Source organism: Nicotiana tomentosiformis, chromosome 8 (genome assembly GCF_000390325.3).
Source record: "Nicotiana tomentosiformis chromosome 8, ASM39032v3, whole genome shotgun sequence".
Taxonomy (NCBI): domain Eukaryota; kingdom Viridiplantae; phylum Streptophyta; class Magnoliopsida; order Solanales; family Solanaceae; genus Nicotiana; species Nicotiana tomentosiformis.
Genome location: NC_090819.1, coordinates 110,090,642 through 110,118,148, shown reverse-complemented (window position 1 = coordinate 110,118,148; position 27,507 = coordinate 110,090,642). Strand labels below are relative to the sequence as shown.

At 35.1% G+C, this 27,507-nt stretch overlaps 2 protein-coding genes across 10 annotated transcripts; both read left to right on the top strand.

Moving 5' to 3' along the window:
- The first annotated feature begins 1,376 nt into the window (after nucleotides 1-1,376).
- Nucleotides 1,377-6,113, top strand: LOC104109508 (uncharacterized). The gene is made up of 5 exons (XM_070182657.1): nucleotides 1,377-1,644; nucleotides 2,295-2,335; nucleotides 5,387-5,455; nucleotides 5,565-5,624; nucleotides 5,720-6,113. Exons 1-5 carry the CDS (start codon nucleotides 1,527-1,529, stop codon nucleotides 5,795-5,797), a joined length of 366 nt encoding a protein of 121 aa, XP_070038758.1. The 5' UTR covers nucleotides 1,377-1,526; the 3' UTR covers nucleotides 5,798-6,113.
- Nucleotides 6,114-9,134: 3,021 nt separating this feature from the next.
- On the top strand, nucleotides 9,135-25,461 carry LOC104109509 (kinesin-like protein KIN-6). Of its 9 annotated transcripts, none has more exons than XR_011410564.1 (27): nucleotides 9,135-9,681; nucleotides 10,084-10,283; nucleotides 10,488-10,611; nucleotides 10,726-10,820; nucleotides 11,198-11,333; nucleotides 11,583-11,648; nucleotides 11,745-11,807; nucleotides 12,339-12,389; nucleotides 12,542-12,624; nucleotides 12,710-12,824; nucleotides 15,198-15,240; nucleotides 15,359-15,564; nucleotides 15,699-15,908; nucleotides 16,169-16,378; nucleotides 16,923-16,997; nucleotides 17,178-17,349; nucleotides 17,524-17,714; nucleotides 19,350-19,409; nucleotides 19,612-19,783; nucleotides 19,970-20,151; nucleotides 20,399-20,570; nucleotides 20,748-20,938; nucleotides 21,085-21,256; nucleotides 21,726-21,916; nucleotides 22,153-22,231; nucleotides 24,515-24,651; nucleotides 24,737-24,815. XR_011410564.1 is itself a non-coding variant. In XM_070182651.1 (27 exons), exons 1-27 carry the CDS (start codon nucleotides 9,184-9,186, stop codon nucleotides 25,148-25,150), a joined length of 3,987 nt encoding a protein of 1,328 aa, XP_070038752.1. In that variant the 5' UTR covers nucleotides 9,135-9,183; the 3' UTR covers nucleotides 25,151-25,461. The 9 variants fall into 9 exon arrangements, 8 of the variants coding, with proteins under 8 accessions (XP_070038752.1, XP_070038753.1, XP_033515415.1 ...); XM_070182651.1 differs by lacking the exon at nucleotides 22,153-22,231 and adding an exon at nucleotides 25,055-25,461 and having other exon boundaries at nucleotides 15,362-15,564; XM_070182652.1 differs by lacking the exon at nucleotides 22,153-22,231 and adding an exon at nucleotides 25,055-25,461 and having other exon boundaries at nucleotides 17,178-17,343.
- Nucleotides 25,462-27,507: the final 2,046 nt, after the last annotated feature.

Sequence of the window (27,507 nt, the reverse complement as noted above, 5' to 3'; positions counted from 1 at the left end):
CTCCTATAAATTAAAACTAACTATACCGTGGTTAACAAAGAAATAGGATTATAGGCCCAACAGGGTTAACTACGATACATAATATTTAGGTGGGTAAACTTTATATATCTGGCTTAACAAATAAACGCCTATATCATTTCCTAAACTGAACAATACTACTATTTCGCTTTGCACACACACATGGCAAGTTCTAGACATCAAATGCAATGCATAGAATACATACAAAACCTCACACATACATGACACATAATTCACTCAGGATTGGTTTCATCACGACACCCAGTCAAAGCAATTAAGCAAAATTAAGAATCTACGATTTCAGGTACCCATACTAGAGTCAAAAACCGAGCCTAAGCGTCACAACCATAGTACTAACTATTCTCAAGGCATAACAAACCTAAGAGATATTGCTACACTTAAAGGAAACTTACAATTGTTAACCGAACCGATAGGCCAATAACATAAAATACAAATGTATACAAAGCATTAAATCGATAACCCGATACTAACAAATCAATAATACTTTTTTGGTTAAATCGAAATTTACACACCAAATCTGAACCCCAATTAATATCGGAAAGCAAATTTGAACTAATTTGCAAAGTTCAAGACACATTTAATCATTTTGCAAAGTTAAGGAGCGCATTTGAACCATTACATAAGTTAAGGGTAAATTAAACCTTTTTCACAATGCTAATTAAGCCTATACTAGCCTGTTTGACCAACCTGAAAAAATTCGCTTATTTTGATAAATATTTTTTTCAAAAATGCTTTTCAAAAAAGTACTTTCGGAGAAAAATAGCTTGTGTTTGACTAATAAATTTAAAAATCACTTTTGAACAATAATTTGTGTTTGGCCAAGCTTTTCAAAAAGTGCTTTTATGTGTCAAATTACAAATAAGGACATGGAGAGATTTGCTTAATAGTTAATATTATATAAGTAGATAAATAATTATAAATATTTATTATTAAAGATAATAATTAAGTTTTTTATTTTATTTAACTAAAATATAAAAATAAAATAAAATAAATACTTTATTCTTTCAAAATAAATTAAATATATTAAAAAATTATTCAATAAATATGAAAGTTCATCCAAAAAGTCATTTTATATTACTTAATAGTTTAAACTAAATAAGATTATTTTGGTATATATAATATTTTATAAAAGATATTTTTGATAGAAAGAAAAGTGAGAACTGTTTCTACTTTAGATTTTGGAGATAAGCTATTTTTTTTTTCTGATTATTCAAAATTGAGTTAGGCCAAACATCTCAAATTGAGAAAAAAACGCTTCTTTTTTTTTTTGGAAAAAAAATAAAAAAAATTTGTCATCCAAAAAGGCTATTATTCTGACTCTTATGGTCCCGGTTCACGGCTCTTTGTACAACTAAAACCCTAAAACCCTGAGTTCTAAGGGTGCGCCTCAGCTGAACTTCCTGTGATACAGTCTGAAGAGAAAGCAAATAGGCTTCCGTAAAAATTGTCATTCTTTACCATCCAAGTTGCCGGCAAAATATATAGAGATGGCATACTTTCGACAACGGGATTTCATGTTCTGTGAAATGTGTGGAACAATGCTTACGTTTGATTCACCAAAGTATGCTCGCTGTCCCTTATGCAAATTCAAGAAACGCGTCAAAGGTTTCGCATTTTCCAACCCTTTAATGTAATAGTTTTTTTTTTGTCTTTCGCTGTATCTTCAACTTCACTTGTCTGTGTAATTTCACCTGTCGAAAGTTCCACATTGTTTTTTGGACTAGGAAGCAATTCTGGAGCAAACTAGGGAAATTTGCGAAAAATGTTAAACTAATGGATTGAACTAGCATATAGAGCATATGCCTTCAAGTCTTTACCTTTTTGCCCACTTTTTATTTGTTTAGTTGTGCTGAATTGAACGGTTAGTCATTGTTAACATTCAATTTTAATGTCCTTCACCCCGAGGAAAAGAAGCAGTGTATATCAAACCGGGGAAATTGTTAATAGCTTCTTTTTATAATGACTGTGGCAAGGGTGGACTCAGTTTGTTGGATGGGATACCCAAAAAAGAAAGAAAGAGAAGCAAAGAATAGATAGAGACAATATGTGGACTTCTAGAAAGACACAATAGGTTGAATAATGCTTCCATAGTGATAACGAATCATCTGGATATTTCTTTGAAGGATATAGCTCTTAATTTCCACCTCAGGTTGACGAATTTGTTGGGATTGTCATTGTATGTTTTATGCTTCTTTGCACCGGAATTAAATATTCTAACATTGACAACAGTTTTTTCTCTTGTTCAATTTTTCTAGAGATTGCTGGAAACGAGATACACTATACCATTTCTGCTGAGGTATGCTTTATTTAGAATTCTAGGCAGCACTGATACATGTATTGAGAATTTGAGATGAGAACGAGAAAGCAAGTTGTAATTACATAAATTGATAAAGAGGCTGTTCAAAACGTTTTAACCTAACGATACTCTGGTATTTAAAGTTCTATAAATGTTTATCCTATCTTTATTCAAAAATAAGTTCGGTGCATTTAAAAAGCCATGTAGTGGAAAGTCCATATTATACTCAGCATAGCTATGTAGTAGTGTAAGTATTCCTTTTGATCTTAAGAAGTGAAGGAGTATTACGTAGGAATTGATGGTCTCGACCAGTGTTTAAAAAAGCGATCGCTTCGTCGCTTTAAGCGAGAAGCGAAGCGACATCTCATCTCTTTTCTGAAGCTGAGGTGACTCGACCATCAAAAGCGATCGCTTCAACACCTGAAGCGAGAAGTGATGCATAAGCGAGAAGCGAAAAAACGACGGCTTCAGTCAAAAGGGGTCAATTTTTTTTTTAAAAAAAAAGATTGGGTCTTTTTTATATTATACAAAACATAGACCCCAAAGTGAAGACCTTTCTTCTCTTCTATTCCATCGAGCATCGATGCTGCTGTTAGGGTTCCAAAAGTCCGTCCATCCTCCAGGTAATTTCTTCTTCTTGTTTTCTTCTTTCTTCTTCTTCTCCTTCTTTCTTCTCCATTTTTTCTCTCTTCTTTCTTCTTCTTCCCGTCGACTGCTGCTAAGTGCTAGGGCAGGCAGACATCCTTTTTTTCCTTTTATTCTTCTTATTTAGCCTTTATTATTATTTTTTGCTTAAATTTCAGTTTATAAACTTAATTATTATATTTTGAAATGTTGCTTCTTTGCTGATTTTGGTATATTAAACATAATAATTATTTTTGTTTCCAATTTTTTTCCTTTTTATTTGAAATGTTACTGATTTCAGTTATTAAATTTAATCTAATTAAGGTGTTGCTGATTTTATATATATATATATATATATATATATATATATATATATATATATATATATTCAGTTTATTTCATTATGTTTGTCTCATTTTTGCAAGGTTTACTTTATGTTTTTTAAGAATTCCACTTCACTTCAATGAAGTGTGCGCTTCGCTTCGCACTTCACTTTTGAAGCGAGGCGAGCCCCTGTCGCTTTTTTGCGCTTCTCGCTCTCAAAAACACTTGTCTCGACAAGAATGAAGCTCATTTGTTTGAGGATATCGAAAACTTTAAAATGTTACTTTATAATAATTTACACATCAGAATCACTTTTCTTAGGTTGTTCGTAACATCTATTCACCAGGTGCCAAGTGATTGAGAATACTTTTGTCTCGATGTTAGTAAAATTACATAATTATGTACCTTGTCTTGGACCCACCGAAAGCTTTAAGCTAAACTCCGCAGAAATCACCCAGAAGTAAACAGAAATGAGAAATAAAAGAACTAATCAATACAGTCACCTGAGATTGAATTTCTATTGTTTAAGAAGGCATCTGCTCGTCTTGTCGCCTCCTATTTCATAGTTTTCACTAAAATGTTCTTGTTTTCCTTGTTCTTCCCTTCTAATCGCGTCGCTTGAACTTGTTAATATTTTGGGTACCCAAAACTTGCCGCCTCCTATCTGATCGTGTTTTCTCTAACAATTGTTGTTTTCCATATTCTTACCTTCTGTTGTTGTTGCTTAAACTTGTAGTGTCTTTGGTACTCTAAGGTTCCCAATAGTATGCAAAAGCTGGTTTGAAATTATTAGGGAGTGCCCATTGGGATTCAAGTTGTTCTACCATCTATATTCTAGTTGTAGTTCTAAACTTGAATGTTTTAAGTTTTTGGGTTTCTGTGGGTACATTGGATTGCTGAGAGTTGGTTGAGTTTTGATGGCATGTTTTTGAGTGCTCGTTACTGGTGTCAGTATAAATCATTTGCTAGAATGGTCATTTCCTCAATGTTGGTTTAAGATGTTGGCCTTTAACTTAATAAACTCATTTTGAATTTTAGAAATAGAAATGATTCCGGACACTTGCTACATAAAAGTAATGCTACTCCACTTCGAGAAATGAATCATTTAATATGTATTGTGCATTACGAGCTTCTAGTAGTGAATGATAAGCTTTACTACTCTGCTAGTTTATTGGCATATTAACACATTGAACGGCATTGAAATTCCTGGAAAATGATGGAAAGCCCTAAATTGTAAGAGGAGATTTCAGAGTTCAATGCTGAAAAGTTGCCAGCAGATCAGGAGAATGTATACACATATTTCCCCAATGGATTTGAGGTGTTATATGTGGGAGCGGGACGGATATTGAGGATTCATATAGCAAACTCTAGCTTGTTTGGTATTGTGGCGTGATTGTTGTTGTTATATTTGGGATGGTTTGTCATTTCACAGGAACTCTGAACTTTTAAGTGGTGAGAGAGGATTGTGTTAGTTCACTCTACTTCTTATTTTGTAAAAAAAGGTTCGCCCTGTTGTAGTAAGAACTGCATTGAGGCATTCGTAGCCTATTTCAGTTGGCGGGCCGCAGGGAAGGGGTGAGTAAGGTGAGTTTGATAATTTACACAAATAGTTATTTGGCAAAAGATGAATTAGAACAATTCCATCATGGTTGTGTGTTAGCATCCCTAACTGTTAAGGAGATATTTTACATATGGTATCACCTCTGGATCTCTTTCACTCAGATAAGCTCATGCGTTGTCTTTAAATGGTTTAAGTTATGCTCTAGTTTTCGTTAAAAAAAGAGAATATTATGCTCCATCAAGGAAATTAGGGGCATTCTCCATGTACCAAAAATGCAAAGCAACTTCCTTTATCATTGCCTAGATGAAAAATAAACTTTATATCTGATGTGGAAGAACGAAAAAATGGTGAAATGGAGGACGAGAAACATTAGGTGAAAATAAGGAATGCAAAATACATAGAGTAAACTACAATAGACTTAGCAGTATTTTCAATATACTAATCCCTTGGGAAATATTCTCGGTGGCAGGAAGCTCGTGTATGTTCTTTGTCATCTTTGCGCTGACATGTTTCTTCTAAGCATATAATAGTTGTTTTTGTAGGCTATTAGAAGGGAATTGGGCATATCTTCATTTGATGATCTTGAAGAAGAGAAGGAGCTAAAGCAAATGGTTAGTGCCGTTTGCTGTGTCCAATAACATTCCTTATGTTTACCTTCATCAAAAACATTCCTTACGTTTACATGTTCTTTCTGTTAATTGCTGTTCGTATGGTTTACAGGATTATAATGCAAAATGTAAAACTTGTCAGCATCTAGGCATGTCATATGTAGCCAGACAGGTACTCTTCCTGCTTTTGTCCATATTTTTCTTAGACTTTGCCTTTTGCTGCTAAGCCTTTCATGTTATCCTAACACAACTTGCTTCTCTGAACAGATTAGATCTGCTGATGAAGGCCAGACTATCTTCTATACGTGTCCTGTTTGTGGAAATAAACAAACTGAGAACTCATGAAACACCTCTGTCAGTTTTCATGGCGAATGGAGCTGTTTAAGCATCTGCTGGGCCATTTGAATATTCTATAGCTCGCACAATATTGCATGTATACATGAAAACACATGTAAACCTCCTATGTTGTCTAGGAGTTCTGGAAATAGAACTTAGTTTTCCTTGCTTTAACTATATGATCCTTTTAGGTTGATTTGTAACGAGCATATAAGAAAGAACTTTAGAACCAATGTGAAACATGCATAGAATTCTTCTATAAATTGCTCTGGCTAAGATTTAAGACCTTATCAAAATGTCAACATGCACAGAATTCTTCTATGAATTGCTCTGGCAAAGCTTTAAGACCTAATAAAAATGTCTATATTTTTAATAACGGCGAAGGTTCAAATATACTTCTGTACTTTCGAAAATGGTCTAAAAATATCACTTGTTATACTATTGGGTTATTTATACCTCTTCAGTCATACTTTGGGTTCAAATATACCCCTCATTTAAACGGAGGGACACGTGTCCTAATTAATTAAAAAAAACCATTACCCATACCCGAAAAACAATTTTCTAAAGCATTTTTTTTGTAAAAATTGGAAAAAACTGAATTTTTTTTTACTAAAAACTGAAAAAACGAAAATATTTTTTTTCCAGTTTTTACAAAAAAACTGCTTTAAAAAAAACTGAAAAATATTTTCTAAAACAATATTTTTGTAAAAACTAGAAAAAAAAAACTGAAGCAATTTTCTAAAGCAATTAAAAACTGGAAAAAAGAAAATATTTGTTTTTTCAATTTTTACAAAAATATTGCTTTAGAAAATTGCTCTTCAGTTTTTTTTTTAGTTTTTGCAAAAAAAATTGCTTTAGAAATTATTTTTCAGTTTGTTTTAAAAACATTGCTTTAAAAACTAAAAAAATCGAAAATATTTTTTTCCAGTTTTTACAAAAATATTGTTTTAGAAAATTGCTTTTCAGTTTTTTTTTCCAGTTTTTATAAAAATATTGTTTTAGAAAATATTTTTCAGTTTTTTTTAAAGCAGTTTTTTTGTAAAAACCAGAAAAAAATATTTTCGTTTTTTTCAGTTTTTAGTAATAAAAAAAAATTCAGTTTTTTAAGTTTTTACAAAAAATTACTTTGAAAATTTGCTTTTCGGGTATAGGTAATGTGTCTTTTTAATTAATTAGGAGATATTTAGAATTAGCCAACAGCACAATGACACGTGTCCCTCCGTTTAAATGAAGGGTATATTTGAACCCAAAGTATGACTGTAGGGATATAGATAACCCAATAGTATAACGATGGTTATTCTTAAACCATTTTCGAAAGTATAGAGGTATATTTGACCCTTTGCCGTTTTAATAAAAGGGTTAAGAAGTGTATTTACAACAGGCAATTCTTGCGAAGGCATAGACTTTCGATTGGTAGTATTTCTAAATCAAATACTATATGTACCGCTTGTCAGCTTGGCCTGTATCTTCTTCTCAGTCCAAATAAAAGCTCTTCCATTTTACAAGTTGTATATGCTGATGTTTTGGTCCATTCCTATTTTTATCTGCAGACGGTCGTTGGTATATTTTTTTAGTCTTTGTGTGGATGATTACACTACTTTCATTAGGGGATATCCTTTGTTTTAAAAATCTGTTGTCTTGCCTACACTTCATCAATTCAAGGCTTTAGTTGAAAGACAATTTAACACCTCTATTTAAAGTCATGCAAACAGACTAAGGTGGCAAATTTCGCCCTCTATTACCACTCTTTGCCGAAACATGGCATCATTCATAAAATACCATGTTCTCGCACTCTTTACTTGCACTCACAAGTCTTCGCATCGCCACCAGCGAGACCCGGGAAGGCAACCCGATTGGGTGTCAGAGGATCCATAGTACATGCAGCCTCCCGGATTTCATATTCATCATTTTTGAAAGCGAGGGGAAGGGATTTCTTTTATGCAACGGAAAAAAAAAATGAAGAACATTGAAAGAAAATACCTTATAAACATGGTTGAAACGAGTCTTACTCTCATGTCTCATAGTGTTACACCTTCTCGTTATTGGCATTTTGCTTTTGAACGATTATACATTTTTAAAGATCTTTAATATATTTATGTTTCTCCTAAACATAATAGTAAAGATTAGCGAAAGTAATTTTTTTCATTTTAATGATATATGGTATGGTTAAAAAAGTAAATATATTTCATTAAAATGCGTACCAACAAAATTAAATAAAAACACAAATGAGTTTTTTACACGCTTGATCCCTTTCTAACTATTATTTAAAAAAATAGCATCATTTATTATTTATTTTATAAAGAGCACTTTTTTTCATTATTAGCATATTATAAAAATTAAGCTCAATATTTAATAAGTTAACCGACTACTAATCAGAGAAAATACTTTTTTTGTCCATCTCCATTCTCCCTTTCCAACATTCATCTTCTTCACTCCATTTTTGAAAATTTGATGCAGATGTGAATACCACCTAAATTCAAGATGTATTGATTTATACGTCTTTTATACTTTGTATATCAAGTATCACTTTAATTCAAAATATATTTTTATGTATATAATTTTTGTATATTTACTTGTGAAGTACCATCTTATTTTAAGATATATTTTTAATGTATATTTCAAATATATTTTATATGTCAAGTGACATTTTAATTCAGGATGTAGTTTTTATGTATATTTTTTTGTATATTTATATGCCATCTTAATTAAATTTAAGATATATATTTTTATGTATATTTCACATGTCTATGTGTCATCTTATTTGAAGATGTATTTTTTATGTATATATTTTATATATTTCATATGTGTTAATTCAATATATATATTTTTATATATACGTTTTGTATATATTAACATATATTATTATCGAAGTAAGATCTTTATGTTAAGAAAGGAAGAAAGAAGGAAGAGAAAAACTTAAGAAAGATAATTAAAAAGAAAACGAATGGAACTAATTTAGAAAATATATTGGCTTCAGCAGAAAATAAAATTAAAAAAATGAAGAAAAAGAAGAAAAGCTAATAGATAAAGAGAAAAAAGGCATAATTTTTGTACAAAGAATTATTGACTTTCCATTCAAATTGTTTATGTTTACGGATTAATAATTAATATTCTTATTTTAATGGAACTATGTGCTATAAATATAAATATTTTTTCTATCACAACTGTAATATTGAGTTTCATGTTAAGAATTTGTTATATTTCTTTTAAACTATGACAGTTAGACTTTTAATTATGGGTTGGTCCATTTAGGAAGTTGGTTGGGCCTAGAAATTCAAAGGTTCTCGTAATTAAAAGCTTACGTCACTCCTTCTAATTCAAATACTTCCGCCCTTTTTGATGTACTAATACACTAGTAGTACTACTACTGCTACTACTTTTCATCAAAAGAAGAAATGGAGACGAAATCGCCGTGTCCGCCGTACACGGTGACCGTTCGCCGGAACCCTCCCCGGAGAGCAAGACCGACACCATCCTCCGCTGTTCCTAATTCGCTTCCCCGATCGCCGCCGCGAAACATCTCTTCATTCCCCATTGAGGATATTCTATCAATAGAAGTCCCTGAAAAACAACTTCTTACGGAGCATCCATCATCATCGGAGAATCTCAAGGTATTTCTGAGAGTCCGACCGTTAATTTCTCAACGAGAAACAGCGAAAATAGAAAAAACAGCTGCTGAAATGAAGAAAACAACAAAAAATGCTTGGCCTAAAAACCCTAAGTCCACCAATGCGTTGCCGAAGAAGCTCAAAAAGAGCTATGAAGTCTGTGTGACAGTGAATGATGCACATTCCGTTACCCTATTGCCTCCGCAGAGCTTACAAGACGCCAAACGTATTAAATCAGAAGTTTATGAAGGTTTTTCACATGTCTTCTCGTCACAAGCATCTCAGGTTATTTCATTTCTTTGTATTCTTACTACTATGTCCGTCCCAATTTATGTCATATTGTCTGACTACACAGTGTTTAAGGGAAAAAAAACTTTTGAAACTTGTGGTCTAAAAACAAGCCATATATATTTCATATTTGTGTGACTATAAATCTATCTCATTTAAGGGCAAAATGAGAAATTTAAAGTTAAATTATTTTTAATATTGAAATGTATCATTCTTTTTGGTACATACTAAAAAGTAAAGATTATTACATAAATTGGGATGAGAGTAATAAATCGACATCATTGCGAAAGGAATTTTTAGTATTAAGTTGAAATATATCGAGGATTCACTAATTTAGGATTTAGAAACAGCAGCAGCAGTAGTTGCTGGTGTTGATTGATATTGGCATTTTTGTTGCAGAGGGAAGTTTACGAAGAAATGGTGAATCCTTTAGTTGAGGATTTTCTGAAGGGTAAGAGTGGAATGTTAGCTGCATTGGGACCAAGTGGTTCTGGGAAGACTCATACCATCTTTGGCTGTGGAAGGGATCCTGGTATGGTGCCTCTCGCTCTTCGTCGAATTTTATCACAGGAAGAAGGAGAGAAGAAGAAGTCACGAAGGTGCTTTAATTTCTACTGTTTATTTTACTTATAATGTTTGGCTGGATATATTTGTTTTAGCAGTTTCTTGGGTCATGAGATTTCGAACTGTCTTAAAACAGTCATTGCATTCTTAACTATGGATAAACAGTTGCAGTTCTATGTAAGTCCTTCTTCAAATGCCTGCATTGAATAACTCTTTTCTTCATGATTTATCACGTGCAGGATATTTTATTTGTCCATGTTTGAGATCTCTTCTGAGAAAGGAAAATCTGAAAAGATATTTGATTTATCTCAAGATGGGGCTGATTTATGCATCCAACAATCATCTATTAAAGGCGTGCAACAGGTTGTCCTTTGAATTGCTGTATAGCTTCTCTTTGTTGTGTGGTTTTTTCAGCCTATAATTTCTGTGGTTCAAAGAGATCAAATAATAAGCGTCCACTCTGGTACTTCTGAATAGGCCGTACTTTATGATGCTCAGCAAGCTGAATCGTTAATTGCATGTGGACTTTTAAAACGTGCGACAGCTATGACGAATTCAAACAGTCAATCCAGGTGAGTTGGATATAAATGCTTATGTTGGTCTGTGGCTGTTCCTTTGCTTTATGCTCTGGTTTGAAATGATTGAGAAACCTTTGCTAGTGTCTCTCCCTAAGTATATCCAGTGTTAGTTGTTTTGTCTTCTTCAAACGTTGGATTTCTTGCTTAAGTGACTTTTCTTTGACACCAAACTGTAATAGTACTTCTTCTACTTCTCAGACTTGAAATGATTGATGGGACATTTCATGAGATCTCTATGTTTTTATTCTCTGTATTGGCAAGTATGGAATCTTTGAAATAATTTCTAGTTTACGGACATGAAGGATATGTTACGTCTACATAGTCATGTTGCAATTGTAGTTATTATGATGACAGTTTTAATACCCTTGCAGTCGTTCACAGTGCATCATAAATATCCGCTGTGAATATACGAGGGCAGGTGGAAAAGTTGGTGATAACTCAAACAGTGCTGTGCTGACTATAGTTGACCTTGCTGGAGCTGAGAGGGAAAAGAAGACTGGAAATCAGGTAACAAATTGTCCGTGGCCACTGAAATCATACCATTATGTAGAAGATATTTTGTTGAATTGTAAAAGATCCATTGCCATTAGTATCTTTGATTTTATTGTCAAGACCGTCTAGGTTAGACCTTGATCTTCAGACGACAAGAAGAAGATTGTGACTCTTTCTTAGACCTTAAGTGCTATGTTGCAAATTTGGTGGTTAATGTATTTCTCTGGCTTGCGGCATCTCACTAAAAATATTACTCATGTTTAGGGGGTTAGATTGCTCGAAAGTAATTTTATCAACAACACTTCGATGGTGTTTGGCCTGTGCTTAAGGGTATGCAGCATCAATCTGGTTTTATGACTTCCGTTTCATGAATGTCGAGGTATGACACTCTTTCTTTGGTCCTCATCTACTGATAGTTCTGTGCAGTCATTACTGGAGCATCAGAAGAACCCCAGAAAACCTATGCAGAAACACTTTCAAAACTCTCTGGTAATGTCTTCCTTAGTTATCCTTCTCTGTCACTTTTCCAGGAAATTTTATTGGTCTATAGTAACTGCTTGTTACCTTTATATTTACTTCTACTTGTTGAAAATAAATCCTTTTTGCTTCTATCCCAATTTTACCTTACAGAATTCCTAATAAAATGCAGATGAAGGTGTAATTAATGTTTCACAGAGTAGAGCTATTAGAATAATATGCTATTACTTTGGCAAGTCATCTTCAGACAAATTTACGTTAATAAATAGCTTGAACAAAAATGCGATTGTACTGCTAGATTTGGTTTATCGAGATCACTGCACAGTTAACTAGGGACCAACATTATAGGTAAATATGTTCTGTACTGCTCGTTTTTTCTTTTCTTTTTCCTTCTGAGTCTTTGAGCCCTAAGTCAATGTTGAGGCTGTTTATGAAATGGTTATATTCGTTGAAGGTGCATACTCAGCTCTCGATAGCTATTTTTTTCTCAGTTAGAAAATACTTCATTTGCTTAGTAATTTTTCGCGTTCTTCTTTTGCATAGTTGACCAGATACTTACGAGATTATTTGGAAGGGAAGAAGCGGATGGCACTGGTATGCATTTACTTCTGCAGAAATAAATTTTGATATTTAAAACTGTCATTTACTGCTTAAAATATTAGCAGTCCATCAAACTTTTCTGCTTCACAAAAACTGTAGGTTTCTTAACATTGTATTCTTTGTGGCTTTCTATGTCCCTGCTGCAGCTTTTAACTGTTAGACCTGGGGAAGAAGACTACCTTGATACTTCTTTTCTGCTAAGGCAGGCTTCACCATATACAAAAATCAAGTATGATGGCCGTTGTAACAATTGGTTTAGCAATGACCCTTCTGTAACAAAAATCACCATATGAATGAAGAACTTGTTGATGTAGGTTTGACATCGTTGAAGAACATGGGATTTTAAACCACAATAAGAGGCCTGTGCAAACAACGCCTAGCATGGGGAAGCTTAAAAGAATGAAGTTGAACCAAACTGAAAATTGTGAGGTATATCTTATTTGGCCCATTTTTATTTTACATCCCGCACCTTAGGCTTTTTGCTTCAATATATGATTCACCAGAGGTTCGCGTGAGGTAGTTGTCTAACACAATATTTTCTCTGTTTAAGTTGGTGGTGAAAGCTTATTTCTTCCTCCGCGACCAAACTTGTACTCCCTCTATTTCAATTTAGATGAGGTAGTTTGACTTGGCACGGACTTTAAGAAAAAAAAAGAAGACTTTTGAAACTTGTAGTCTTAAAAGCTTAAGGGGTAAAAGCTTTGTGGGGCCATGACATTTGTGTGGTTATAAAAGCTTCTCATTAAGGGTAAAATGGGTAAAATGAAGAATTTAAAGTTGAATTATTTCCAAATTTAGAAATGTGTCATTTATTTTGGAACAGACTAAAAAGGAAAGCACCTCATCTAATTTGAATCGGAGGGAGCATGTTTTAATAGTTTAGGCTTTGACGTGCAGATGCATCTCATCCTGTTAAATGACATTGTATCCTTTTCCCTTTTGACATCGAGATGCGTAGTGCCTCTATTTACAATCCAATGGCTCTGCTCCTCCATATGGAAGTTGCTTACTGAATTACCAGTTTCAGTTAATCTCTCAAGAATATCCTTTAACTTTCAACCCAGAAAGAAAAACCAGTCTGGTCCTTTTATACTGTAAAGTGACTCTTGTAAGATTACATTTATTGACAATGTCTTGGGTCTCAACTTTAAAGAATCAAACTAACAAAACATTCATACTGGTTGGGAAACAAAAATTATGTTCTGCTCCCAGGGAATTGGTCTAGTGGCAGGAGTGGGTTAGCCGGTTAGGTGCATATCACGGGCTCGAACCCTGCCACAGATAAAAGCCTAGTATTTAAGAGGAGAAGGATAAAAGGTAAACCCATTAATCCACCAGGTTTCAAACCGTAAGCCACTGGCCCTAAGGATTTCTCGATTATGAAAAGATAAGAAACAAATTTTTGTTCTAGTCCTCTTTCATTAGGATGATGTGCACATATTTCCTTAGTCAATTCTATTCCAAAATTTTGAAAGTCTATTTCTTTCGTTCATTCACCTATTATGGTTAAATATAAAACGCTATTGTGGGATTACACTGGGTTTGTTGTTGTTGTTGTTGTTGTTGTTGTAGTATTAAAAATAGGAGCACTACAATCACAACTTGGGAGTTGTACTGAACTAAATATATTGTTAATTACAGACTAAGAAACAAAATTAAATAAAATATGGAGTAATCATTATTGAAGAAGACAAACTTTATTTTTTTGATAATGGCTCGTTATGGAATAAGACAAACTTGTCAATACCATTAACTACATGTGACTCAAACAACAACAACAACAATAACAACAACCCAGTGTAATACCACTGGTGGGGTCTGGGGAGGGTAGGATGTACGCAGCCTTACCCACCCTGGAAGGGCAAAGAGACTATTTCCGATAGACCCTTGGGTAAAGAAGATGAAAGAAGCCTTGATAGCAAGTAGTAGCAAGACAATATAATTAGAAGACTAAATCGAAGATAGCAAAAGAGAATATGAAAGAGGTGCTGATAACAAGTAATAGTAAGACAATATATTTAGAAAACTAAATCCAAGGTAGAAAACGAGAATATGAACGAAGTACTGCTAGCAAACTACGGAAGTACCGATGGCAAGTAATAACGTAACAAGAAATGCGATAGTAGCAAACTAAGGATAAAAGGGTACCGTACTAACATTAATAGTATCGAACTAGGGAAGACAAAGGGAAACACACGACTACCTACTAACCTTCTACCCTAATCTTCAACCTCCACACTCATCAATCCAGGGTCATGTCCTCGGTTAGCTCAAGCTGCGCCATGTCCTGCCTGATCACCTCTCCCCAAGACTTCTTTGGCCTACCTCTACCCCTCCTCTTACCCCCAAGGCCAACCTCTCACACCTCCTGACTGGGGCATCTGTGTTTCTCCTCTTATCATGCCTGAACCATCTCAGCCTTGCCTTCAGAAGATGTGCCAAATTATCATGAATTGTTCATAATAATTCAAGCAACAACTTTTAGGCAGCTATTTCTTCCGGTCATTTTGGTGTAGACAGGGGCGGATGCAGCTTTCGGGTCACGAGTTTATCTGAACCCAGTACTTTTCATGCACAATTTAAATTTATGTGTAAAAATACAATGAAATTGCAATAAATAGTAGATATAAACCATAACTTTTAAAATATAATGGGTTCAATACTAAAAATCTTAAATGTTTGAACCCATAGAGCTAAAGTTCCGGATCCGCCTCTGGGTGTAGATTTTCCTTACCCAACAACTCTCAGCCTTCACAAGATTCATAGCTGTATTTATTCATGTCAACTGTAATTTTCTTGCAGATCAATCAAAGAAGCATTGAACGTCCTGAACTTCCGAATGAAGGTATTCAAGTTCTTTTCTTCCATCTCTTTCATTCTTTCTCCATTTTTTTCTGTAGATTGGACCATAAAATATGTCCAATAGTGGATCGTGTTTAAAGTTAATTGCTTCTGTTGGATAGAAGCTGCTGTGGAAGGAGTGAAGGATGACAGCTTGACAGGCGTTCTTGTTCAGTCTGAGGAAATCATCACTATTGAAGCAAATGAGAGGAATATTCTCAGAGTTGATCACGTTGAATTGGAAAGAAAAGAGAGAAATCATCAGATTCTGCAAAATTTTGGAAAGGCTTTGTGGAAAGTCTTGAAAGAATACAAGAGAAAACTTGAGGTATAGTATGCTGATAATATACTCTTTCCATAACATTGTTACTATTGGATTTTAATATACTTAAGCATCCATTATTAGGCTTGACCATTTAGGGACTACGTTTGGTTATACTGAGTAGTTGTGTTCATGTAAAGGTGGCTGAAAATGAAATTTGCACCCTCAGAGATTGCTTAAGCTGTGAGAAAACTAGATCCGCTGAACTAGAGAATCAACTGAGGGATTGGCAAAGTAACTGCTGCTGCAGGAAAGGAGTTTCAAGTGAGGAATCCTCCAGAGAAGAGGATGAATTCAGAGGAAAAGGTTCATTAGATTGTGAGGCGCGTCAATCCACTGATCAGAATGAGGTACATGAGCAAGAGTTATTTTGGAGATGTATTTTTGGTATTGTCTGTTACTTGCCTTTTTCTTGTCCACTATTTTTTGTTTAGTTCGGTTCTTCTCTTCCATTTCATGATGAGATTTTGAAGCAGACAGAGAGTGGTTTTCTTAACTATATACTCTTTGCTTAAAATTTTCTTAACTAAAGTCCTAAAGGGTTCATTCTTGGGCTTTACCATTTAGGAACTATAATTGTTTATACTAAGTAGTAGCTTTCACGTAACAGGTGGACGAAAATGTAACCTGCACTCCCAGAGACTGCATAATCATCAAGAAAACAAGATGGGCTGAACTAGAGAATGAACTGATGGATTGGCAAAGTAACTGCCGCTGCAGGAAGGGGGTTTCAAGTGAGGTTTCCTCCAGAGAAGTGGATGAACTCAGAAGAAAAATCTCTTTAGATTTTGAGGATCATCAATCCATTGGTTGCAATGAGGTAAATAAGCAAGAATCATCTTGGAGAATATATTTTTGAATTCTTAATACCTATCTCTTTCTTGTTTTCCACCATACATCTAATCTGGTTCTTCTCTTCCATTTCATGACGAGATTAGAAGTAGATTGAGAGTGGTTTTCTTCCATCCATTTGATAATTGGTAGTTACATGAGAAACTACTTTCTCCTTTTTTTTTTTTTGGGGGGGGGGGGGGGGGAGTGGGGTGGTAGTGGTGGTTGTTGGCTTGTACAGAGTACTAAAATGGAATATTGAATTGTTTGGCTGTTTGAAATTTGAATTATCTGGTACTCTAATAAAGCCCGTGTAATTTGTCTTCACATCTTTGTGGAAAAAGTAAGGTAGAAAAGCTGCTTGAGACTGGAAGCATTTTTTCCATATACACTGTCAAAAAAGAATTACTCTATTTTGTGGTTCTTACTTTTTTCCTATTACAACTTTCATCTCTTTCCACTTGAAATCTGGTATTCTCTTTCTTTTTGTTGGAAGAAGGCTGCTTATTTTGTGGTTATAATTATCTTTTTAGGTGACATCTGAAGCTTATTCTTGTCATTTGGAAGGGTCTGCGCATGCGAGAAATGATGAGCGGCTTGACTCCACTGTAAGACATGTTTTCCTTTCTTCTGGTCTTTTCTTTCTGAGAACACTTTTGGCCTCCTAAAGATATTTGTTCTTCTAAATAATTAGGTAATTAATTGTCATTGTTTAATGAAATTCTGGATATGTAAACCCTGGAGTGACATTCTTTACATGTTATAACTTTGAGGATAATTTGTTATAGATTGCTCAGCAGCTCGAAAGTTCTATTGAAGATGCTACTGGTGTTGAAGATCTGATGAAACTAATTGAAATGAAAGCAGAGATTACAGATTTGAATGGCAAAGCAACTGCTGTATTAAGCGGGTCACACTCTTGCACTGATCAGGAGTACGGGCAAGAAGAAGAAAGTTCTGGTAATAGTAGAATTCTGAATCCTATTCTTTTTCAATAGTACTTCTATAAAAATCTTTCTGACACTACTACTCTCTTTCAGCTGTACCATTTCTCTTAAGGATCTTCTCTTTGTTGCATCCTTTTGATGTTTGACTCAAGTGCACTAATTACCAATCTTCGTTTTGCCTGTGGAGATTCTGTAGTCCGCACTTCCAAAGCGACTTTCATAAACAGAGACGAGAACGACCTGTTGGAAGAGGACCACACACTTTTTGATTCAGTACTTCCAGATTGTTCAGTCAGCTCTTCTAAGTCATCTCTCTTCGTTGAAAATAAGAGCCCTTTTCAAGTGTGGGAGGACCAAACACAAAACGAAGAGGACAAGGTCTGTTCAGTTATATTATTAGTCACACCTTTATTCTAAATTTCTATTTAACAAGTAATTCACTTACACAATACCAACAACAACATACCCGGTGTATTCCCTCCTTGTGGTGTTTGGGGATAGTAGTGTGTACGCAGACCTTACTCCTACATTATGGAGGTAGAGAGTCTGTTTCCGATAAACCAATTCACTTATTGTATTAATTATGCTAATTATTCCTTCTGCTTATTTTTAATTTAAAATGCACTAGTTCTAACATGCAATGTTCTCAAGTTATTGTTCTTCAAGAATAGCAGTACATTAAAATTAATGTTCTTGGTTTGATGTCTTTGCTGTGTAACACCTGCTAATTTGCCTTCCCTTACCAGTATGTGCATAGAAGATATTCTTCTGCTCCATTTATCTGCGGAAGCTGTGATAGTTTTGCTGCTATTTCTTATACTCATCAAGTTAGTTCTACATTAGTTAAGGGATTAGTTATTTAAATGGAATTTGCAGCTTATTTGATATTTGACACCTTTAGACCTATTTTGCAATCTTGTTTATTGTTACTATTCCCCAGACTCCACTAGTGGGATTTCACTGGGTCGTCGTTGTTGTTGTTGTTGTTACTATTACTCAAATTTTAGACTATACCAGACACCGGAACAGATTACGAACATCCTACCAAAGTGCATGTGAAGCCAATGATGTTGCTATTAGTAGTTTAAGCATGTCCTTGTTGGTTGCAGTATGTGTTGTGAAATTTCATAGAATGTAGCTTATCTTTCCATGTTTTGCAATCAATAATCCTTCCTCAAATTTGATATCTTAAAAATCTCTTCACTGTGAACTCAAAATATGGAAAGAAAGTTTACTACTCAAAGTTGTTAGAACTCTCATGTGCCTCTAATCTTTGTAGTGATAATTGGTTCTAGCGTCCCTTTTTACTTAAATTTTATTTTAGTGTTTGGAAATTACAAATTCCTTGAGAATCCTGCATAACTAGAAGTTGATTGAGAGTGGTTTTCTTTCATCCATTTGATACAACAACAACAACAACGACCCAGTAAAATCCCACTAGTGGGGTATGGGGAGGGTAGTGTGTGCGCAGACGTTACCCCTACTCTGAGGGGTAGAGAGGCTGTTTCCGAAAGACTCTCGGCTCAAGAAGACGAAAAAAGACAATGTCAGTACCACCAACAGATACCATAAGAAAAATAACATCATGAAAACCAGAAAATAGATGCAAAGCAAAAGCGATAGCTAGTAAATAGACCCGGCACTTTCATCCATTTGATAGTTGATATATAATTTAGAAACTAGGTTACTTGTTTTTTTTTTTTGGGCGGGGGGGGGGTTGTCGACCTGTAGGGAGTTTTGCAAAGGAAGATTGAATTGTTTTAGCTGTTGAAATTTGTTCGAGTGCACTAATAAAGCTGCACAAGGTCTTCATATCTTTGTGGAAAAAGTGCAGCAGAAAAGCTGCTTGACACTGAAAGCATGTTTTCCATATACCCTGTCAAATATGAATTAGTCTCTTTCATGTTATTTAATTTTTTTCCTTTTACAGCTTTCAGATCTCTCCATTTGAAAACTGGTATTGTCTTTTGTTGGAAGAAGGCTGCTTATTTTGTGGTTATAACTATGTTTCAGGTGAAGTCAGATGCACATACGAGAACTGAGGAGCGGCTTGACTCCACTGTAGGACATATGTTATCCTTTCTTCTGGTCTTTTCATTCTGAGAATACTGCCAATATTTTCTTCTTCTTAGTAATTAGGCAATTAGTTGTTATTCATGGAACGAAGTTGAAAACATCAAAAATATTTCCACAGGGTGTTTATGAAAATTATGGGTATGTAAAACCTGGAATGACATTGTTTACGTGTTATAACTTTGAGCTTAACCTGTTATAGACTGCCCAGAAGTTCGAAAGATCTATAGAAGATATTACTGGTGTTGAAGTTCCGAAGATTCCAGATGGAATGAAAGCAGAGAGTATAAATTTGAAAGGCAAAGAAAATGCTCTGTTAAGTGGGTCACCCTCTTGCACTGATCAGGAGTACGAGCAAGAAGAGGAAAGTTTTGGTAATAGTAAAATTCTGAATCTCCTATTCGTCTTCAGCAGTAATTGTATGAAAATCTTTCTGATGCTACTTCTCCTCTCTATGGTCTCTACCATATCTGTTAACATTCTTTTGCGTGTCACATCCTCTTTCATTAACTCAAGTGCACTAATTACCAATCTCTGTTTTATCGGCGGATATTCTGTAGTCTGCACTTCCCAAGCGACTTCAATAAGCAGAGACGAGAACGACCTGTTGGAAGAGGACCACATGCTTTTTGATTCAGTACTTCCAGAATGTACAATCAACTCTTCTGAGTCATCGCTCCTCGTTGAAAATAACAGCTCTTTTCCAGTGGTTGAGGACCAAACACAAAACGAAGAGGACAAGGTCATTTCAGTTATATTATTTAGTCACACCTCACCTTTATTCTGAATTTTTATTTCAAAAGTAATTCACATTTTGTATCCTTTATGCTAATTATCACTGATGCTTATGTTTAGTCTAAATGCATTAGTTTTAACAATGCAATGTTCTCGAGCTATTATTTATGTTCCTCAAGAATAGTAGTACATTAAAATTAATGTTCTTGGATAGATGTCTTTGCTGTGTAAGCAACTAATTTGACCTGTTATAGACTGCTAAGACGCTCGAAAGTTCTACTGAAGATGCTACTGGTGTTGAAGATCAGAAGATTCCAGATGGAATGAAAGCAGAGAGTACAGATTTGAATGGCAAAGCAAATGCTTTGTTAAGTGGGTCACCCTCTTTCCCTGATCAGGAGTACGAGCGAGAAGAGAATTTTTTTGGTAATAGTGAAATTCTGAATCTCCTATTCCTATTCAACAGTGATTGTATAAAAATCTTTCTGATACTACTTCTCTCTGTGATCTCTACCATATCTCGTAACATTCTTCTGCTTGTCACATCCTCTTTGATGTTTGACTGAAGTGCACTAATTACCAATCTCTGTTTCATGTGCGGAGATTCTGTAGTAAGCACTTCTCAAGCGACTTCCATAAACAGAGACGAGGCCAGCCTGCTGGAAGAGGACCACACGCTTTTTGATTCAGTACTTCCTGAATGTACAGTCAACTCTTCTGAGTCATCTCTCTTCATTGAAAATAACTGCTCTTTTCCAGTGCTGGAGGACCAAACACACAACAAAGAGGATAAGGTCAGTTCAGTTATGTTATTAGTCACACACTTATTCTAAATTTCTATTTCACAAGTAATCCACATTTTGTATCCTTTATGCTAATTATCACTCATGCTTATGTCTAATCTGAGGTGCTTTAGTTCTAACAATGCAATCTGTTATAGACTGCTCAGAAGCTTGAAAGTTCTATTGAAGATGCTACTGGTGTTGAAGATCTGATGAAACCAAATGAAATGAAAGCAGAGATTACACGTTTGAATGGCAAAGCAACTGCTGTATTAACTGGGTCACGCTCTTGTACTGATCAGGAGGACGGGCAAGAAATGGAAAGTTCTGGTAATAGTGAAGTTCTGAATCCTATTCTGCTTCAATAGTTCTTGTAAATAAATCTTTTTGATACTACCTCTCCTCTCTTTGATCTGTACCATATCTATTACTCCCTCCGCTCCATTTTATATGGCTTTGTTTGACTGGGAAAGTTGTTTAAAAAAGACTTTTGAAACCTGTGGTTTAAAACATGCCATAAAAATCTGTGTGGCTATAAAATCACATGTTATAGGTAAAGTGGGAAGTTTACAGTTAATTTGTTTCCAAATATAGAAATATGCCATTCCGTTTGGGACAAAGGATTGTTCAAGTGGTAAGCACCCCTCCACCTCCAACCTTAAGGTTGCGGGAGCAAAATGGGAAGGAAAGTGTGTCACGTAAAAATGGGACAGCATGAGTAACATTCTTCTGTTTGTCACATCCTCTTTGATGTTTGACTCGAGTGCACTAATTGCCAATCTCTGTTTCATGTGTGGAGAATTTGTAGTCTGCACTTCCCAAGCAACTTTCATAAACAGAGACGGGGCCAGCCTGTTGGAAGAGGATCATGCGCTTTTTGATCCAGTACTTGCAGAATGTACAGTCAGCTCTTCCGAGTCATCTCTCTTCGTTGAATATAACAGCTCTTTTCCAGTGGTGCAGAACCAATCACAAAATGAAGAGGACAAGGTCAGTTGAGTTATATTATTAGTCAAACCACACCTTTATTCTAAATTTCTATTTCACAAGTAATTCACATGTTGTATCCTTTATGGTAGGCTGGTAGCTATCACTCCTGCTTATGTTTAATCTTAAAATGCATTAGTTCTAACAATGCAATGTTCTCGGGCTAGTATTTATGTTATTCAAGAATAACAGTAAATTAAAATTAATGTTGTTGGTTTGATGTCTTTGCTGTGTAACAGCGACTAATATGCCTCCCCTTACCAGTATGTGCATGGAAGATATTTTCGAGATTTTTCTTCTGCTCCATTTATCAGAAAGGTGTAATAGTTTTGCTGTTATTTTTTATCCTCATCAAGTTATTCCACATTGCTTAAGGGACTAGTTATTTAAATGGAACTTGCAGCTAATTTGATTTTTGCCACCCTTCATTTCTATCTTGCAATCATGTTCTTTGTTACTATTACGCATATTTTGAACTATATAAGACTCTAGAACAGATTACCAGCATCCTACCAAAGTGCATGTGAAATCAATGATGTTGCTATTAGTGTTTAAGCATGGCCTTGTTGGTTGCAGTATTTGTTGTGAAATTTCATAAAATGTAGTTTATCTTTTCCACGTTCTACAACCAATTTCCCTAAAATTTGACATCTTAAAGTCCCTTCACTATGAATTCGAAATATGGAAAGAAAGTCTAATATTCTTTAGTTGTTAGATCTCTCTTGAGCGTCTAAGCTTTGTACTGACTATTGGTTCTTGCATCCCTTGTCTTTCCATAATATATTTACTGGTTGGCAATTACAAATACCTTGAGAATCCAGTATCACCAGAATTGCCATTTGTTAGTGTTGAGGAAATTGAACTTGGACCTAACTCAACCCAAAAAACTAGCTCAAGAGGTGAGGATTGCCCAAGCTATATAAAGAGACCACCCATCCCTTATAGAGCCAATGTGGGACTCTTCAACACCCCCTCTCATGCACGGGGCTAGATATCTGGAGCGTGGACAATTCAATATGAGGGCTCAACATAGGGAAACGAGAATTAGGATGGGTTCTACTCTGATACCATGTTAAAGAAATGGACCTTGGGTAGCTCAACCCCAAAAGCTAGCTCAAGAGGTGAGGATTGTCCAACCATATAAAGAGTCCACCTGTCCCTTATAAAGCCGATGAGGGACCCTTCAACAGTTAGTGTAGAGAGATGTGAGTACTACTAATAATTACTTAAGGAAAGAAAAAGTGTTTCACGCTAAGTTACAGCTGTCTTTCCTTAAGGCTAAATTCGGCCTCAATTTGCATGAAGTGTGTAGTAGAATTTTGCAAAAATGTGTTATGATATAAAAACCCAAAAGTTAAGTATATTATGCACATAGGAGTAGGAACTTTTAGCATCCGACAAGAAGATCAAAGTGTCTACCCCGTAAAAGAATTTTATTGTATCATTGGTTTTGGTATAAAATTTTTTTAAGAATTGCGGAGGAAGCTGATCGTTGCATTAGTTTTTTGATACAACCCAAGTAGAACCACACCCCAAAAGCTAACTATTGAGCTGGAAGAGTTCAAGGCTATATAAACCTCACATGCACATTACAATACCGATGTGGAATTCAAGTCTCATACCTTGCAATGGACCATAACAAACCATCACGCTCGGCATCCATCGTCCTCGACGGTTAGATGTGTGCTAGACATTTCTAGCCCCTGGCGAACACCGCAATATCGGCGTCACCATCGATGACACGATGAGCACGGAGGATGGTGGGTGGCTCTGGTATAATTGATACAACCTGGGGAGAACCACACCCCTAAAAGCTAGCCATTAAGATGGAGAGCCTAAAGCTATATAAAACCCACATCAGCACATTATAATACCGATGTGGAATTCAAATCTCATACCTTGCAATTGACCATAACATTTTTTTTCTGCTCAATAACTGGCTTGTAATAAACCAAGAAATCATGTTTGTTTGCAATAGATATGTCCTTAAATTCAAACACCATGTTTGCTCATAATCAACGCCATGTTTGTTTATAACTTCAGCTATTATCAACTACATTAGTTTTGTCTGAATTTCTTTGGGCAGTCCGGTGCACTAAGCTCACGCTATGCGCGGGGTTGGGGGAAGGTCCGGACCATAAGGGTCTATTGTACGCAACCTTACCCTGCATTTCTGCAAGAGGTTGTTTCCACGGCTCGAACCCATGACCTCCTGGTCACATGACAACAACTTTACCAGTTACGCCAAGGCTTCTCTTCTGTCTGAATCTAAAATATATATTTTAATATTAAATTAAGCAGTACGAAAACATGGTAGCTTAGTTTAAGATAAGCCTTCTGAATAAATTTGAGAATAAGATAGTTTATTCTAAAGAAAACTGGTTTACTGTACAACAAATATATAGAGATAATTACTTATTGCAACTCGTCTTACTTAGAGAGGCCTATACGTTAATTCTATGATTTCTTGAGGAAGCAAGGGCCACCTTTACAAAGTGGCGTAAAATACTGCAGCGTCACCTGTTTCATCTGAACTGTTTTGAAGTTTATATCTTCCAGAGTTCTTCCGAAATAATATAGGTATCTTCTTATGTAATTCAGAAACCATTGGGTCCATCGACAATGTTAATGCGTGAGGAAGTTGTACATGCTGTAGGATGCCATGATAACAACACACCTGAAGCAGTTACCAAACATGGTTCCTGCACTAAATTTCAGAATGCAGATAAGCCAAAAAGGTATGTCACGCGTTTAGTTTGCTTACATCAGCTCCTAATAGTATTGTCTGCTTGCTTATTCATCTTCATTCAATAATTTATCCAGGAGACTTCTACCAGTTTCGTCCATCTTATTAAAAGATATAGGCAATATAGACTTCAAGGACGAGAATGAGAAACCAAAGGTGAATTCCTGGTGCTTATCATTTTCAGTTTTTGTTGCAGCCACTGTTGTCATTGCTTTCCTTTTCCTTTTATTCACCATTATCTGTATCCAGTTTTAAATAATTCGACTTAGTGTCTCCATGTTTGGTAGGATGTATAAATTCTCATGACGGAATTCCTTTCCCCCGGTTTGAGATTCAATATTTGCACTCGAGCTCTTTTGTTGTACAAACACATTTGACTTAGCAACTTATTGCAGGGAGTCAAGGCAGAAAAGAAAGGAACTTCTGGTAAGAACAGAACTCAGGGCAGCACTTCACTTATTCGTTTGCTCAAGGATAATCTTGCTATCTAGTTCATCATGGACTGCGTTCAAGGTTTCCTCTGCAATAAACGATATTGTTCTAGGGTGTAAATTTGAGATTGTATATAAGGTCATTCAAATCCAATCTCTTCCTTTTGACGACTGTCAGTTGCTTTTTGTACCTCACAAACATCTTTTTGTGTAAACTGGCTAGACTTTTTCCTATTGGGAAGAGGCCTTAGTCCTCAAAATGCTACTCTGATTATTTTGAAAGCTCGTGAGCTTCTCTGAGAATTGTACCTAACGAATTTGAAAAGAACAAGATCAAGCATGGAGATACAAATAGCTTTTCCTTCTTCAAACGTCTACGTGATTTTTAAATCTGTTTTTTTGTCCCAGAATTATTTTATATTCAAGTATTTATGGATAACAAGCTCCATATATGTTCTGCGTTGACAATATAATTACTTTGGGATAACATTTTCTGCATTATTTCTAGTGTTTGTTTGGTGATATTTTGTTATTAAAGGTTGACAAAAATGTAACTGTTGTCTAAATCAAGATTAGAATCATAGCAGATGGATGGGTTTCTTCCATTTTAAATACATTTTTTCTAGTAGAATGCAAAGAATGGGTTTCTTCCATTTTATATACTGTAAAGCTTAAAATTTAGTTGTTTTAAAAATATAAAAGGGTCATTCTTGTTGGAAGTTGGAACTAATAGTAAGAAAAGAGAGTAGAAAGTTTAGCTAGTCAATGAACTGTAAGAAGCATTAGCTTTGCTGGTTTATATATTGGTATACAGAACTCTCAAATAAATACATTCAAGATCTCTCTAACAGATTGAGTCAATATGTTCTGAGGATTACCCAAAATTTAACAGTGTAAAAGATCCTTCAAACTATTCATACTCGAGACTCTACGTCACATCAAAACGAAAATCAAGCACCCAATGGCCTTTCCTTTATATTTTACGGAAACACTTCTCGTCACATTCAATGCGTCTTAACACATTACATCGTACTCATCACAAGGCCATTCCACCGCTCATCGATCTACAAATTCCACATGTAGGGACATCACCGGACATATGGGTAATTGTACAAGTTACAACTGAAGCTACCGAGCTTAAGCTGCGATTTAAACCTGGCCTCAAGTCCTCCAGACTGGCCCATCACCAAAATACATAATATACATCTCGAACCTCGTTCATAGAATCACAAGCCGGCGATGCACAACTGATACTGAGTGCTCATGTGCGCATACGAATACGTGGAAGGAATTCAAAGAGTTATGTCTCAAGTTGAATCAATCCCGCACGTTAAGGAAAGAAAGATGGGAAGTATATATCCTAAATGCTCTGTAGCCTCTCGAAGATAAGTATGGACGTCATCATATCGATCCGCAAGATTCTACTAGACAATTGCTCATGACTTGTAGAACCTATGAACCTAGAGCTCTACTACCACCTTGTCACGACCCAAAATCCAACTAGTCGTGATGGCACCTAACCTAACCCGCTAGGTAAGCCAATTATCACTATCCAGTTCCATAAACAATTTTTAAGGAAATTTAAGTAAAGAACAATCTTAATCTTATACATTCCCCAAGAATCGGTAGTACAAATCATGAGTTTCTAAGAATATAGTTTACAGAGCGGAATGAAATAAATATATAGTCTGTTTGAATAGTACATAAACAGAGCTTTTTATAAATTTAAGGCTACCATGAACAAGAGGCAGCTACAACAGGAACACATGTACATCTTCAATTCCCGCAACCATTGACCATAACGAATAGGCGCGTCTAATTAACACGCAGAGCGACCCCCAGCCCACGGCCCTACCTATAGAGGTGTTCATGGTTCGGTTTGGATCGATTTTTACCTAAAAAGAAATCAAATCAAGTAAGTCGGTTCTTCAAATATTGGAACCAAATCAAACTAATTAAGTCAGTTTTTTATCGATTCGATTTTTGTCGATTTTTTGTTAGTTTTTCGGTTTTTTATCGGTTTTTTTCTCAATATGAGAAATCTATTATTTACCAAGATATATTGATGATAATTGAATCAAATAGTGAAGAATAATTTAAGTACTCAATTAAAAATCGATTATTTTTAACATGGAATAAATTTTTGTGCTTAGCAAAAGAAAACTACCAATCAAACTAGAATGTAAAGGCAAAGAATTAGACTAAAAATATAAACGACTAATATGTACCATAAAATATGATATAACTTTATATAAAAATATACATATATAGGTATAATAATAAATTTAAATAGCTATTTCTAGAGTCGGTTTGGTTCGGTTTTTTCGGTTATTTTTGATTAAACTCAAAACCAAACCAAATTTAATCGATTTTTAAAATTCAAAACCAAAACCAAACCTAAAAAATATTGGTTTTTT

Bases quoted from the DNA above. Each gene is read 5' to 3' on its own strand.
- LOC104109508 (XM_070182657.1), top strand. From the start codon at position 1,527: ATGGCATACTTTCGACAACGGGATTTCATGTTCTGTGAAATGTGTGGA. The intron at 1,645-2,294 runs GTTTCGCATTTT...CAATTTTTCTAG, and splicing joins ATTCAAGAAACGCGTCAAAG to AGATTGCTGGAAACGAGATA. The intron at 5,456-5,564 runs GTTAGTGCCGTT...TATGGTTTACAG, and splicing joins AGAAGGAGCTAAAGCAAATG to GATTATAATGCAAAATGTAA.
- LOC104109509 (XM_009618830.4), top strand. From the start codon at position 9,184: ATGGAGACGAAATCGCCGTGTCCGCCGTACACGGTGACCGTTCGCCGG. The intron at 10,821-11,197 runs GTGAGTTGGATA...ATACCCTTGCAG, and splicing joins AATTCAAACAGTCAATCCAG to TCGTTCACAGTGCATCATAA. The intron at 12,825-15,197 runs GTATATCTTATT...ATTTTCTTGCAG, and splicing joins ACCAAACTGAAAATTGTGAG to ATCAATCAAAGAAGCATTGA.